We start from the raw sequence: 16,339 nt of genomic DNA, 5'->3' as shown, positions 1-16,339 counted from the left end.
CTCCTCAGAGAGAGAGACAGAAAAGCCTCTCCAAGGCTGTTTCCTTGGCATTTGTGTCTTCTGAGTCAGCTCAGTATCCGAGAGAGAGGCAAGAGAGTTGTTTTGAGGCCTTTGCACCTGCCATGTTGCTGGGCTTATCCAAACAGGCAGAGCTGGGACCACAGCTGAAATAACAGCCCGGCGCAAGAGCTCGGGATTTTTGACGTCCGTCTTGTGTTTACAGCATCCCGCCCCTCCTCTCTCCCCACTGCAGAGCCAGGCAAGAATTCTCTTCATTATCTTCTGCCGTGCTTCTCATGCCATTTTTATTAAAAAAAGGCAGAGCAAGGGGGAGCGTGAGAGGAGAGAAGAAGAAGAGGACAGTTGTATTTGTGCAGTCAATGGCAATGAAGGGAAAGGAATGGAAGTTGGGGAGCAGATCTGTTTGGGTTGTCCTAAAGTGACCTCATCCCCCTGGCTTACTCTTTATCAGCTGGTTTTGGAGCACCTGAGGATAGCGAAACCTGTGGGTTAACTGTGGTGTTAGTGGATATTTGGGGTAATTCAGGACCTCTGGAATCGTCACTTTCAGAGGCTGTGAGCAGCATGTGGGGACAGACTGGACAGCTCCAGGCTGTGTCTGACATGACAAGCAATGGTGTAGCCCTTCAGCTCTTCTGTTTGTGGTTGTAATTCAGTCCACCCTGGCAGCTGATCTAAAGCATTGCAACGAGGGAAGATGTGTGGTTGATGCTGTTTGCTGCCAGCAGATTTCCTGTTTTGCTCGGCAAGGCTTCCTCGCTAGAGAAGAGGAGCAAAGGTGACAGTGTTAGAGGGAAGCTGGGGTGTCACCAGCAGACCAGGGCTTGTTCTGGGCTGCAGAGAGATGACAAGGAAATGTCAGCATTTGTCTCGAGTGTTTGGTGGCTGTTTAAGGTCAAAGACAGATGGGTCCTTCATGAGGACACTTCAGGTGTAGAATTTGCCTGTTTCACACGACATTGGCTGTGACAGCTGTAATTTAATTGGGAATTTAATCCTGTCATCTTGTCCTTAAGAAAGAACAGTCTGGTTTCATTGCTGTCTGACCATTTGTCTGTTCATAGGGCAGAAGCTGGGCTCAGCCTTACAGATATTTTCAATGTTGGAAACAAGTCATTCCTGTATAAGAAACCCTGCTCCTGTTATTTGTAGTAGGAAAAACATATATGCCATGGTAGTAGGAAAAGAGGCATAGGATGTTTGCTTTCCCTCACTGCTTTCACTTCATCTTGAGTGTGTCCTCCGATGCTGAAACCCTACAGCGTGCACAGAGCAGATGTGCTTGTGGCAGTGTCAGCCCTTGCAGGTCTGCTGGAACTCAAGGGCATGAGTGTTCTGTAAATTCAGTGATCCTTTAAACCCACCTTGGTCTGAGTAAAAACCATCTTCCCACAGGTATAACTTTTCCCATTAAGTTTTCCAGGACTAAGTTTTCCAAACTGAAAGCAGAGGTCCCTCGCCTGGGGGAGAGAGAGAGCAAGATTAACTCAACTGCCCAGCCTCCCCAGTAAAAACAGGAAAAGAATTAGAGAGTTCTATACTCCTGACCCTGGATCCATCACTTGCCACAACAGACAGGAAAGTTGCCCTCGTGGTATTTCACATGGCACATCCTAATTCCCCCTCTAAGCAGAGGGCTTGAGTCATTGCTTTTTAATAAGGCTGCCTCCCCACAGGCGGAAGCTGCAGCGATCAATGAGGCTTACTCAGTTCTAGAAAAGGTCATTAAAAGACCATAGATATACATTTGAAGACTGTTTGTTCACATCCTTGATGTTAAAGATGTTCTTCTCTCTCACTTCCTTAAGCAGCATCTTAGGGAGCCTCCATGTGCCGGGTCCTGCCCAGCAAAGGAGTGGAAAGTGCCCCTTGTTGCTGGCACTGTGCCACCAGCTCACAGGGAAGGTGGGAGAGGAAATAAATGGTCAAAAATCACACTTTTATCACCACTTGGAGCACATCTTGTCTGGCTGATATCTCCAGATACAGTCTGTGCTATCAACCTTGCTATCCTAGAACTATAGAGAGGGAATAAACCCTTCCCCTCCCTCTTCTTGCATTCCTTCCTCCCTCCCTCACTGTGGGACTGGATTACTGCCTGGACTATTGCAATAGCATCCCTTTAGCAGCTATATTTCTCCAAAATGTGGGCACTGTGAAGGAATGCTAAAATTGCTGCTGATATGACACATTTAACAGCTCAGGAGGATGTAAGGATCTCACGTTCCAGTTGTTGAATCGTGAAATGCCACATCCAGCTCAGCTTTTTGTCACTCGTTGTGTCAGGCCAGGGTTAGTTGAAAGCATGATGGCTTCAGTTTTGAGTTTGTAAGGTGTTTTTTGGATGTTCCAGTCCAGCCACATCTCCAGCTCTGCCTGTGTGATGCTGGAGAACCTCTCTGAATCAGACATCTCATTTCTGAGCATCCCTGGGCACAGCTGGTTTGTTGGTGCTGCCCTGGATGGCACACCTTGGGGCTCCCCTGTCATCCCCCACTGCAGAGAAGATTGTGAAGATTCAGATTGCTCAGAAGGGGGTTTGGGATGAGGATGAGGAAGATTGGCCCCTCTGGAGACCTGGTCCCAGCCTGCCATTGCTCTACAAGGACCACACGTCTCCAGGCATTTCTCTTCCCTTTCTTTGTGTTTTATCCTAAGACAAAGATATTGAGGTATGAGCATAAATAACTTAACAGCTCTTATTTTCTACCCAAACTGCAGAGGAGTAAGGGGAACCAGACTGTGCAAATAATGTATAAGGAGACAGAGATTTTGTTCACCTTCTTTTTGGAGAATAAATGGTGTCACAAAATTTTAAGGGTCATTTGCCTGTCACAACATAAAGCTTCAAGAGCTTTCCATCTTTGAGCAGGGTTCAGTTGGATATCTCCCCTCTCTGATGTGCAGCAGGTGACAGGGTTAGAGCACAGCCCAGTGCCACAAAGCCAGCAGCCAATGCACTCCATGTCCACAGGGGCCCTCTCCCCATCCAAAATTTTCCATTCTTAATCCGTACAATTAAATAGGCCAGAGTTCTCCCCACTTAATAACTTTCATTTCCAACTTTCTGTCCTATTCACCCAGATAGACATTTATCTCCAGCCACCTCATAATTCAGAACCACCACATTCTCTCTCGTGCTTGATTTGGTTCTAGGTTTTCCTCCATTGTATTTCTGCAAATGTCCAAGCAAATGTGAGCTTTTCCTGTTGTCCCTTTGCTTACATGTGCACACAAATACTTCCCTCCAGTAAAACCCATGTGCAAGGCACGTTCACTGCTCTTAGCCTGCCCCATGACCTGGAGACATTGGTGGAAATCACACCAAAAATCAGAATCTGCAAACTCCTATTTTGCACTCAGGACAGTGATCTCAGTGCATCAGAAAGCAGTGTGGCTTTATTTACTTTGTAGCTGCCCCAACTGTTCATTTGTTAGCATTTTCAAAAAATTGAATCTTTTTTTTTTGTGGTTAGCAGATCCCCAGTGACAAAATCCACATTTCTGCAAGTGTACTTGTTAATCTTAAATATTTTACAAATAGTTTTGAGATGGTTTTGAGACAGAACTTGAGAAATAACTGCTCTTTAATAATCAAAGCTTGGCTCTGCTTTGATTTCATCAGTATATATGAGAAACCTCCCATCTTAGTAAGTCGATTTATCTGGGAGTGAAATCTAGAGGAAAACCCTCATTATTTTACTACAGCATGTGTTTTGCCACTTTAGTTACTGCCTATAATTCTTTTCTTTTTCTTTCTTTCTTTTTTTTTCCAGAAAAACAGTTGCTTTAAACAAATCCCAAGGGACAGAAGTTTGAAACTTTTCACTTTGATTGAATAAACAGTCTTACCAATATCTGGGTAGACATCTCCCCAGCCTGTAGGTGAATTAAGATACTGTTTGTGCTGCATGTACACTCAAATTTAACTAATAGGAGCCACAGACTGTTGCTGACAGGAATCAGGTGCAGAAGGAATGAAAAAGCCAGTTCTGTTTTCCTTCCACTGAGTTTCACTCCCATTCCACTGCCATGTGCAGTAACAAAGAGTCAGATCCCTGTGCTGTTGGCAATTCATTCAATGCCAGTTATTTTGCAGGCACAGTATCCATGAGAAACAGCTTTGTTGTAAAATATAATGTGGGATATTGGAGTTTAAGTCATGCTTGTTAATTTGATGAATCTTGTAAGGAGATACTTTCTTCACGAACCTGAAGATTTCAGTAACTCATTGATATCCACTTGAATGGCTTTGCTGCTCTGTGTAGTAGATTTATCTCCTCGTAGTATACACTTCATTAGTAGATGATTTTTGACCAAGTTCCTGTGACAAAAAGCCGTGTATATTGCTGTCAGTAATTGGGGCAATGTGAGTGCAGTGAGCAGAGGACTGGCAGGGTTAGGGAAGAGCTGGGTTGCCTTTCCTGCTCTGCAATTAACTTGATTGATGACTTTGAGAAAATCATTTTGCCTTGGCCACTCTATGGCTTCACAAATCGGTACAATGAGGACAACTGTAATGAGTTTCTTTGAGGAGAGTTTTGATAGCGTAAAAGACATTGTGGAAGAGCTAAACATTTTTATTAGGCTTATATTATTCCCATATTGCATATGAAAAATATTATTCCTCATTTACAGATGCACGGCTCTTAGATAATTATGGCTTTGCATAAATATGTAACAGTTTGCTAATTCTTTCTGTGAATATTTCAATGCTAATATCCTGATCCGGTGTTGTGGTGTGGATCCAATTTTTTGCTCTGGAAGAGACCATCTTTTTAACTCTACTGTTTTAATGCCCATGTGTGAAGTGGATAACTTATTTGTCCATCACTGAAACATCCCCAGCTTACGCTAATCATCACATTCCCACTGGCTCCAGGTGCAGCTGGATTGAGCTCAGGGCTGCTCAGGAAATAATGAGTATTTATAATAATAGTGAATAAGAGGGTATTTAAAATTCCTTAGATGAACTGTGGTAGCAGTGCTGGTAGCACTGTCCCTGATGTGGAGCAGAAGTGTCCAAGGCTGGACACAGTGAGGCACAGGGCTGGTTCCTCAGATGTTGAAGTCCTGTTGACTCTTGGTGATGCTCTCGGTGTTTCCCACTGCTCAGGGTGAGGGTTGGCACTGCCATCTCTGCAGTGGGTGGAGATGTAAGCAGCAACTCACCAAAGTGCATGGTTTGCATCAGGAAATGGTTTCTGCTGCACCTATTTCAGAGTTGTGCATAAATCAAGCAGAGACAAAGGTAGGACTGACTGTGCTCACAAAAAAAGCGACACCCAACCAAATATTAATCCCATCAAAACAAAGTAGGAACCCTGGGAGGAGCTGACTGAACTATACCTTGCTTTTTTGGCAGCCAAACCCTGCTCCAGTCCCTCTTTCTCTGCCCTTTGCTGCTACTGCCTTTGTTGACTGACTTTCCTTTTGTCTGGCAGGGAGCTGAGCGACAGGACCACGTACAGATACCAGGTGGTCATTGTGTCCGGGATGGAGGAGAGCGAGCCGTCCCCCACCCTCGTTTATATCTCTGGCAGTGGATACTGTGGAGATGGGATTATCCAAATGTAAGTCTGGAGCAAGCAAACAGATAAATCTGGGCACATCTCCTCAGCCAGAATCTGAGGCTAGGAAGGAATTGATGACCTCTGATGTCTCCTTAGGTTAGGCTGGCTCTCATCTGTAGATAATGACTCACGTGCTTGATGATTACCAGGATGATGACATTTAATTGTAACGTAGGCCCTTCTCTCCTGGCACCAGGAGATACAGACAGAGATACAGATAATGGAGTCCAGACAGCAGGATCGATAGGCAAGGACGCTCTGTGCTGTTTATGCTGTTTGCCCGTGTGTCCGTGTCTTTGTACATGTATATGACATTTCCTGCACAGACCTGGTGCTGGAAAAGCTCACGCAGTGTTTGATGCTGTCCCATGTGTGTGGCAGCTGGGTAAAACCCTGCCACGTGTTGGGGCCAAGTTCCTGGTGCAGCCCCTTGTTTGACTGACCACCAGAGCTGGGATGCTTTTGGAGGTGAGAGATTTGGCCTCTGAGGGAGAGTGCTGGGAATTGCGTGTTCTCAATCAGCTCCCCTCTCTCACCAGTCCCCAGGCCACTGAAAATGTAAAACAATCTTTCACAACTACCTTAGAGTTTATCCTTTTACTATGTTGGCCTTTAAGGCTGCTGCTTCAAAGCTTCCTGGCATTAGGTAATTTAATTATTTAAACTATGGAAGTAACAACAAGCAAGTGCTTAATCCAGACAGTATTATTTGCTTGAAATAATGCTGATCAGCAGTCACGCAGCACAACTCTGTCAGATGATATACCTGGCAGCAAATATTTGCAGGAAGAGGCCCAGCAGGCAAGGAAAGCAAAGAAAACAATCAAACAACATATGAATCTAGGGCAATCCTGGAAAGAGAGGTGGAGAAAGACAGATTAATTTTGCTTTACATAACTTTTCTGCTACTGTTATGTTTGCACATTCCTCAAACATCACTTGTGGCTTTGCAGCAAGTGTCAAACAATAGCTGAGCTGCCTCAGGAGTGAGCAGGAACCAGACTGTCACAGCTTGGTTGGTTGTGGCCCCAGTTGCAGCTGTGGCAGCCCCTTTCTCATCTGGTTCCCACTCTTCTCCCCGCACGCTGTCACAGCCGTGAGGGTTGGCACAAGGCAGGACTCTGTCCCCAGCACCCCCTGCTCCCTGTTTGACTGATCTCCGAGTGCTGCCACCTGGAATAGCCCAGCTCCAGGCTTTGTGCCTTGTTATTCCCATGCTGGGGTCACAGTCTGGCCCTTCCAGATTTAATACAAAGAGTTTCAGAGATTCCTGTTCTCTTTTTCCCCACCTGCTGAGCTACAGCCACACCAGCTATGAAGGAAGTTGCTCATATCCTCATCAGAGAACAGCAAGTGGTATCCACATGTGCAGGAGGGAACGGGCCAGGCGAGCCTGTGAACCAGGAATGGTGCAAGTCCTCCCTTCAGGAAGAAGGGAGAGGTATTTTAGGGGTGGGCACACAGAGATGCTTTACCAGATATCAGGGCTTTTGGGGTTCTTCAGAGGGGTGCACACACCACCAGGTTGATGCTACTTTGCCAGCTGACTGCTTTTTGCATCTGTGTGCCCTGCCTGCAGAGAACTGGGGGAAGAGTGTGATGACATGAACAAGATAAACGGTGATGGCTGTTCCCTGTTCTGCCTGCAGGAGCTGTCCTTTAATTGCATCGGTAAGTCCAGCTCAGAGCCCTTCAACCCAGGGTGGGCAACAACTCTGTGCAGGGTGCAAGGGAAAAACCAGCAGTACTTTCAGAATTTCCAGCTGAAGAGTTGTCATGGGAGAGAGAAAAAAAAATGGAATTTGTAGGTTTGAAAGGTGAACATATCTTCCCAGCTTCTGGTCATTTTGATGGGAAATTGGTTCTGCTGGCTTTGAAACAGCCCAGGACTTAGGGCTAAGTCAGCCATTGTGGGACTGATCCAAAGCCCATTGAAGTCAGTGGGTGGTTTTCCACTGGCTTCAATAGGCTTTAGATCTGACTACGTGAGAAGACATGAACTGATTTTTTCTGGTAAACAGGAGGAGGAGTGAAAGGGGAAGGGACTGAGACCAGAAGCAAGTCCAGCTGAGGTCACACCTCCTTTGAGTTGCAAATCAATATCTGAGGATCAAAGGTCTGGCTAATCCCCTTTTTCAGAGGTGAAAACTACTTAATCAGATTTCATTTGCAAGCCTGGTTTGCTCTGATTAGCAAAACCTGTAAGCACAATGGCCGGAAGATGCTCGAGCTATCGGGGCTGCAGTTTCGAGCTTTACATATTTATTAAACTCTCTAGGAATGCTGGGGACAGAGAAGGGAAATGGAGACCAATTTACACTGCACCTTCTGTGGAGTATCCCCACCTTGTGGGGTTGCTTTTTCCACCCAGGGGTCTGTGAGGTCTGGGGAAAAAACAGAACATGCAGAGCTTAAGGAACCAAAGTTAATGTTTATAAAGGGTCGGCTTTTTCTCAAGACATTTTGTGAGATTCCTTATCTGGACTGCTCAAGCAAACACTGTCCCATGTAGTGATCCCATGCCTTCAGCTCAGGGCATCAGTCCTCAGCCTGATTTTCAGTCCTTACCAACATGTAATGTTGGTAAGTCTGAAATTTGCTCTTTTTTGGCAATTTGACCATTATCTCTTGCAATGCAGAATGGACCTCACAGGCACCATGTTTCCCTGGGGGGGTAAACTGGGGACTGCTTGGCTCATCAGAACAGCTACATTTTTACTTCACAGCCTCCCACTCTGTGAGACTTGAGGCCTGATTTGGTGATGTACTTATTTACATATGTAAATAGTTCTATTGAAATCAGGCATATTTATGGTCGAGACTAATTGTGACAATTGGTGGTCTTGAAGTTACATTTGTGTTTCAAGTAACTTACTGCCTTGGAGCCTCAAGCACTGAAAGATTTTAGTCATAATATTTTGAAAGTGGGATAAACACTTGCAAAAATGTTTTGGGTTCCCTAGACACTGGGCGTGGTGTGAGGCCGGTTCCAGCGAGGGCTTGGGCTGGTGCTGGATGGTTTTATCTGCATCACCCTGCTCAGGAGCAGAGATCTATTCCTTGGTTCAGGTCTGTGCTTTGACCACATCCCAGAATTACATTTGGACATGAATCAGGTTCTCCCCTGTGCCCATCGGTTTTCCAGGAAACCAGGTGATGTGGGCTGGGTGGGAGCTGCAAAATGCTCCATGGACAGGAGTAAGAGTGGGGTGTCCCAAGCTTTGGACCACACAGTGGTGTTCTTACAGAGGCATGCAAGAGTCTGCTTTATGCCTTTGTACATGAAATCATGGAATTGGTTATGTTGGGAAAACCTTTAAGATCATGGACCCCATTTGTGTCATCCACCAACCATTCATCCCCCATCCAACATCCAAGGAACAGCTACAGGGCTTCCTGAGAGTGTGGGACAAAGCTGTCTGACAGCAGTCTGGCTAGAAAATGAAGCAACTAAAACATAAAGATTTTTTTACTCCATGACAGAGGAAGTGGGTTTTCAGATTTGCTTGTATTGGAAAGAAGAGGGGAATTCCAGGGACAAAAAAGTTATTTGTTTGTCACGGGCTTTGGAAGGTTGTGGTTTGCACAGATCCTGGGTTACAGAACAAATGATATCAAATTCCTCGTGAAATATCGAATATAGGGACTCAGATGAATCAAATTAGCTGAATCAAAGGGAAGGTGCAGGAACAGAGACCTTACAAATGTTTGGTTGTGTGACTTTGCTGTGGTGTGAGTGCTGTGGTGGTGATGGGCTCAGTGTTTGTGAGGACAGCCCTGCTGCTGTTTGCAGGCAAACGCTGCCTCCAGGTCTCTGGAACAGGTTCAGAGGGGCTAATACCCTCTGAATATAATACCTGTGAATAATAATACCTGTGAAACACATCCTGCTGGCTCTTGTGATAGCTGGACCCCTGTGAGTTATGACCCAGAGAGCTAAGGAGACACTGCCAGTTTGTCTCACAGACGAATGAACGGTGCTGATTTGTATTCTGCTTGGTATATCAGGCATTAAAATCTCACCAGAAAATATAAAGATGTTGGGGAAGTGAGTAGCTGTACATATTACATAATAAATAATAGTAAAAAAGAGCAGAAATTCAGCATTCTCCACAATCTAACAATATCAGACCTAATCCTCTGCCTTAAGCTGAACAAAAGTTTTCTTTGATATTGGTGGGGTGTTTTCCTGGAAAATACAGAATTCTTGGGTCCCTGCTTGAGGAGCACAGAAAAATAAGTGTAATTTATTTCCATGTTTACAAGGCTAACACATGTTATAATCCTGTAGAACAACAAGCAGTTATTTCAGAGAGTGTTATTTTTTCAGTGATGTTCTTGTTGTATTATGTAGCTCTTTAGAGCCCCAGGAATCACTCCCCTTCACCAAAGAATTCAGTGAGCCTCAAACACATGTTCAGAGGCTTTGCTGAATCGGGGGCCTCAGGGTTTGATCTTGCAAATGCTTTCTTCCAGGCATGTTTCTGAACTACCACAAGGCATTCTTTAGACTTCAGCAAATCTAACCACAACAGTGAATGCAATGCTTGTCACAAATTGTCTGCAGGATTGGGTCCCACGTGGCTGGAAAGAACTGCTAAACATTTTGTTTGCTAAAGAGGGGGCTGAAGGGGCGTCGTGGGCGGGTTCCAGAGGAGGAGGTTTGATAGCAAAGCCCAAGTGGGCTCCTGCCTCCTAAAGCAGAGACCACGCAAGACACCTCGCTTGGTAGGAGAGAAATACAACAGAGCCCGCAAGCACCACCAGGCTTTAGATTCAGAGCCATGAATCACAGAATAATTTAGGTTCAGAAGAGTCTCTGGAGGTCTCTGGTCCAAGGAGGGCCAACTTCAAAGTTAGAGCCAGCTTCAAAGTTGGAGCATGTTGCTCAGGGTCATGTTCAGCTGCGTTCTGGATATTTCCAGGGATGGAGGCAGCCTGTTTGCAGGTGTCCCTTTGCCTCTCTCACTCCCTTGGCCTTTTAGGATCATGGGGTTTATGGGATTTTTTTTAATTGGTCCAACTTTCCTTTGACTAAATGGCACAAGGCTCTCAAGACACTTTGCGCTAGTGCCTGTAATAAAATTAAACTTCTTTTTATTTTTTGTCTTGCTTTTGTTTTTCCTCCTTCTTTCCCCTCTAATCAGATAACAGTGGATCAATCTGCTCTGCCAGGGAGGAGGGGCGCGGGGGAAGGAAGGAGGGAGGCAGGCAGGCAAGAAAACTGTGTGGTCTCACTGTCAGGCTGTCCTGGCCTTCTCCAAGCACAAAGCCGAGTAACAGAAAACAGAGAAGATTAATAGCATTTTCTTCCTGCAACATGCTGAAGAGCGACAGTGAGATTAATTAATTAATTATTGGAAGCATCTGGCAGTGCTCCGTTTTTTAAGTTTTGCAGCACTCTCGCCCTTCCCTGTTGTGAAATTTATCATCTCTACCTTTTCTCCCCTCCTACAGCCGCTTCATGGAATGGGTTTTGCATTTTTTTTATCTTTTCCACACAGAATTTTGGTCCCACGGGGGAAGTTTTACTTTGCCTTTTGATTTGTAGGAGACAGGTGATTCAAAGCCATGTCCGTGTGACTGATGCACCCCTCTCCTACCTCTGGGCTGCTTTCCTTTCACCTTGCTCCTGATTATTCCCGGGATAACCGATGTTTGCGGTTACCGCGGATCTCAGCCAAGTCCAGCCCAACGCGTCCTGTGTAAAACAGACCCCATTTGTAAGAGTTATGATTCGCAGTGCTGGGAACCCGGGGCTTAGCACTTGATCCATTCCCAGTGGAGTGCTGAGAAATGGGTGTCTGAGGCACAGCTGAGCACCTTGTCCTTGGCGTGCACTCTCCCACACACCGACACTGCACGCCCAGATATATGTGGGACATTGAAAAAGAGCCCGGCTTTCATTTGCATTCCTTTTGTGGAGTGGGATGTGCATTATGCATTGATTTAGCTCACCAGTGCTGAAGAAAGAGAAGGATATAATAAAAAAGATGCAGAGATCAATAAAAAGGGAGGGAGGGGGAGAGAGAGTAATATGAAAAGAGATGAGTAAAGACTGATAGACACATTGAAACACAGCTGGGAAGTAGCTCCAGAACTTCTATCTCCCCTTAAGTTTGCCAGGTAATTTATGGGGTTTTCAGTCACATCTTATTGGTGTTGTTATTGCTCTACTTTATCTCCTTTGCTTATAAGGGACTGTTGGCTAAAGCCTTTTTACAGCAAAACAGGGCAGTGCTCCCACTGACTTCCAGATGGGAGTGGTCACCCTGAAGAAGGGGAATGTTTCAGGTTAGACACACATCTCACTGGTGTGTGGGATCAGGGCCTCAGGGATATAAAATACAAAGAAAAGACACAGAGCAGAGGCAAAGAGAAAATAAATGTATCTAGCTCTTGAATTTACCACCAATTTCTGGCATGCTTGAAACATTAGTCACCAGCAGTTGTTCAGGGAGAAGTATGATTTTAATTTGACAATGATCCTTAAACACCTTTTCTTTAGCTCCTGCTTGGCCCCAAATGTTTTTCTGCTACCTTACAAATCTGGATCTGTCTTCCTCCTCCTCAGAGGCCTCTCCCTCCAGCTGTGAGCCTTACCTTTGTGGGAGCTCTATCCTTTACCTCTCCCATTATCCATAAATTAAGCATAGCACTTTCCCCTAATCTTATTGTTTGGCGGGCTGCATTGCATTAAGGGAAATGATTAATATTCATGAGCTTGCTATCTCTGTTTGGTGCATAATCCTCTGGGGAAATTGCAGTGTTAAATGAGTGACACAAACCTAATTTTATATGTCTTTTCTTTCCTTTCTTTCTTTTTCCTTTTTTCCCTTTCTGACAGAGAAGTAATGTGCTTAAAATAAATTGATGGATGACCATCCATATTCATTGTGGGCATGCTTTGAGAGCGTTCCCATCCTCTCCCCCTCCCTTTCTCATACTACTGCACAGGAACACAGCTTTGGCTGCCCAAACCGTGGCCCCATGCAGCAGCTAATGGTGATTTTGCCTTCTTTCACCAGCATTAAATAGGCCTTGGCTGACCCTGCCGAGGGCTTTCAGTAGAACAACAGCATGGGAGAAACGGAGCCACCTTGCAAGAGAAACTCAGCATCTCCCAGGGCATCAATAAGGTGAAAGCATTGACCAAGGAGCTTGGGAAAGAGTGCTGCTGTTGTTAGAGCAGCTGAGCTTCTATAGCAGAATTTCATGGCAAATAGTCATGAATTTACTGGCCGGGGTTATTCAGATGATATTTGTGTGACTCCTTCAGCTTAAGGCAAATACTTTGAAGCTGACTGTGTCCTGCAGCTCGCGGGAGTGTGGCTGCATGTTCTGAAATGTCTAAACACTCATTTGGCAAGTAAGTAATCACAGCATCCTCGTAAAGTCTCTTAAAGTGATTTTCAGACTGTCATCATTAATAGTGCAATCCTAGGAAGGCCAGCTGAGCCACAGAGCAGAGAGAGCAGACATCTCAGGCAGCAAAATACAAAGGACAGATGCTTTTTTGTGGGGGAGAATGTGGGCTGGAGTGGTATTTGCCTGCATTTTTCCCTAGGCCAGTGACTCCAACCCAGCTCAATCCAGCTTTAGTTTTTAGGACACAGCTGCAATGAGAGTCCAGCAGGGGAATTACTCCTCTGCTGGTTGCATCCCTCACACATTACTCTCCATGGATCTGAGAGGCTTTCCATCCTGAGAGCATCCTCTGTGACTCAACAGCAACTGTGCTCAGAGGATGAGGCTGAGCACAAGACCCTCCTTTGCAGTAACATCCAACCACATGCACAAACAAGTATTTTGTTTTCCCTGAGGAATGGCACCTCTAGGTTTTTACTCTTGAGTTCCTTCTCCCGAACAAAGAGCCCTGCTGTCCACCTTTCTCATGGTCATAATGGTTAGTCCCTGGTGTGACAGAAACCTCAAGTCTCAGTTGAACAGTTTCCAAGTTAAGCTGATAAATCTGCATAATATCAATATCTTCTTTGCACTGCTTTATCCAACTATCCAGGGAGGGAAACGAGGTGAGGTGGGAAGAGAACATATGTGTTAGTGCTCTTACAACAACACCTGGTTGCCAGGGTTGGAGATGGTTGTGTTGGGTTCTGTTGGCCATTCCTGGTTGCCAGGGGTTGGAAATGGCTCTGTTGGGTTCTGTTGGCCATTCCTGGTTGGAAATGGCCACTTTGGCAGTGATAGCTCAGGCAAGGGCTTGCTACCACCACCAGCCATGGAAAATATCCTTTCTCTTAAGTGACAAAGACTCATGTTCTTGGAGGTGAAATATCAAATTTCAGTGCCAGGCTCTGCGAGGGAATTGTAATTGTATCTGTCTGCAGCAGGCAGATCAATTGCATAATTCTGGTGCTCTGTCTGCTATATCATAGCGAGGAGCAGAGTCCTGCCACACAAAGAAAGCCAGTCACGCCCAGGAATGCATTTCCACCAAGCAGCTGAATTACCAGGGAGCCGCGCTCCGCAAAGGCATTATCCCTGCCTGCTCTGCTCCGGAGATGCTCAGACATGATTGTCATATTCCATGGAAAAAAAAGCCTCCTGTGAGGCCCTTGGATGTTCTGCAGTAGATTGCGACACCCACGCCGCCTTCATTTCCAAGGTGTCTGTTTTATTTCATTGAAGGAAGACGTCACCATTTATTGATATGCGACTTTATTCGGAAAGGTCTGCCCAAGCTCCATGTAATGGTTTTGCTCCTTTCAATCAGAACATCCAGGAAGGAAAGTAACTCTTGAATATTTTACTGTAGCAGGAAATATCTCTGTCTCTGCCTTCTTCAATATTAAAGAAGAGATTAGCAGATATCCTGGAAGCAGGCCATGTTATTCACTCTCTTCCCACTGAAGCCAAAGGTGAAACTCCCATAGAAATAAATGGAGCAGGTTCTGCGGTCACTCAGCCGCCAAGTTCATGTGATCTGCAGTGGAATTATTTCCCTTTTTGTGACAGAAACCTCTGGATACATTTCTTCTCCTCTGTGTGAACATAAACACCAGTGCTGGAGATGCCGATTGAGTGACGTGGTGGTAAAACCCTGCTTCTGCAGAAGCTGCTGACTTTGGTGAGCCTGGGGTTTGGCCTTTGCTGTGTCTGAAGGCCTGCATACCTCTGGACAGACCTTTCAGGGGTTAAAATGCAAATCTTTTTCTGTTCCAAGAATTCGTTACTCTGACACAATGCTTCTGCGTTTTTGTCCCCCCCTTTTTTTTCCTTTTTTTTTTTTTCTGGACAAATAGTTACATGGCATGAGGCTTGTTATAGTTGGAAACATCCCTAAGTAAACAGCTGAGCTTAAAAATACTCCATTTTTTTTTTGTCTGGCCTTTTAAAAAAATGGTAGTTCCTGCACAAAAGAAGACTATGCCGATGCCAATCACTGCATCCTGGCTGAAAACAGGAAGCTGCCCCCAGTGTCTGTCCCCAGCACTTTGATGACCCTGCTTGGACATTCAAAGCCTCATTTGAGGATGTGCCCTGTGCTATGAATTGGATCTCTTTATCTCTCTTATTTCTTTATTTCATGAGGTGGAAGGCTGCCTATCACAGATAAGTGTATATCCTGCATGTCTGCTTGCTGGCCTCTATCAGGCTTCACTTGTTTTGCTGATGATTTTCCAGCTTCTCCTCAAACTGGTAAAGGTTAGTTAGGAGTTACCTGCTTATCCCTACCTGCTCTAGTAGGTGCTTCCCAGTGCTCACTAAACCATCTGTGTTATCTCAGGCATCCTTTCATTTCTGAGCCCCAGAGGAGGGATCTGTATTTCAGTATAAAAAGCTGCCTCTTGTATTGTGCTCGGGCAGCTCAGGAAGCAAGGAGAGATGGAGTTTACATCATTTTCTGGTGCAACACACAAGAGCCCCAAGACTATTTTGGATCTTAAAGCCTGACTTCAGGAGTTAGCAAAACAGATCTTGCCAATTTGTTTCCTCAAGTCACACTTCTCCAGGTTGATGCTGCCACAGAGCCTCCTTCAGGGTTTCCCAGATGTCACAGAAATCTGTGCTGAACTGGAGACTGCCTTTTCCCAAAACAAGGGCAAGACAGGAACTTTGGTTTGGCCCTAATTTTTTTCTGCCTTCAGTAAGAACTTTCTAAGGGAAAAGGAGCTTGGGCTGCCTGAATGGAAATGTGTTCCCCAGGTTCAGCTCAGCATCCTCCAGCATCTGTTGTCAATCCCCCAGAGATGCTCTCTCCTGCTGCCAGGTGCTATGCCTGCAGACATTTTACTCTTCTAGATTTAAGCTGGATTTCCAGGCAACTGCTTTTTAATTTTTTGAAGTCATTTTTCCCTTGAAGACAAATCAGATATCCTTTATGTTCCCTTTCCTCAATATCTCCTTCAAATCAGATTCATCTTTGGAGTGTGAAGTTGAACACAGTCTGTGGTGCAGGTCGTCCAGGACCAATTGCTGTGACCATCACCAGGTCTTGGGAGCCTCTGGACTTCTGTGGAGACAAAAATTAGCTCATGTTGCCAAGACCGTGGATTCATTTAGTGTCACAGTAATTAAGAAGAGAACAGAAAAAGCATTTTGCATCCTTATAGGAATAAAGCCATTAGCTATTTATTCCTAGAAACACACCACTCCTGACACTGTTCTCTCTGGCTCTGAGCCTGTAGGACTCTATGAATATGACTGAGCTTTGTTCCCACCACTGAAGAAAGGGGAAAAGCCTGTTAGTTTTTGTTTTGTCAGGGCAGTTGTAGGAAGAAACC

The 16,339-nt window shown here is 45.3% G+C and overlaps 1 protein-coding gene across 1 annotated transcript in view; it reads left to right on the top strand.

Moving 5' to 3' along the window:
* PAPPA (pappalysin 1) overlaps window positions 1-16,339 on the top strand; it is a 178,398-nt gene that overhangs the window by 84,400 nt on the left and 77,659 nt on the right. The window contains exons 8-9 of the mRNA XM_058853889.1: window positions 5,466-5,594; window positions 7,174-7,265. Coding sequence (XP_058709872.1) covers window positions 5,466-5,594; window positions 7,174-7,265 — 221 coding nt within the window. The remainder of the gene's footprint in view (window positions 1-5,465; window positions 5,595-7,173; window positions 7,266-16,339) is intronic.

This window comes from Poecile atricapillus, chromosome 20 (genome assembly GCF_030490865.1).
Source record: "Poecile atricapillus isolate bPoeAtr1 chromosome 20, bPoeAtr1.hap1, whole genome shotgun sequence".
NCBI lineage: Eukaryota > Metazoa > Chordata > Aves > Passeriformes > Paridae > Poecile > Poecile atricapillus.
The sequence above is the reverse complement of the archived record's forward strand: the minus strand, read 5'-3'. Positions and strand labels throughout refer to the sequence as shown.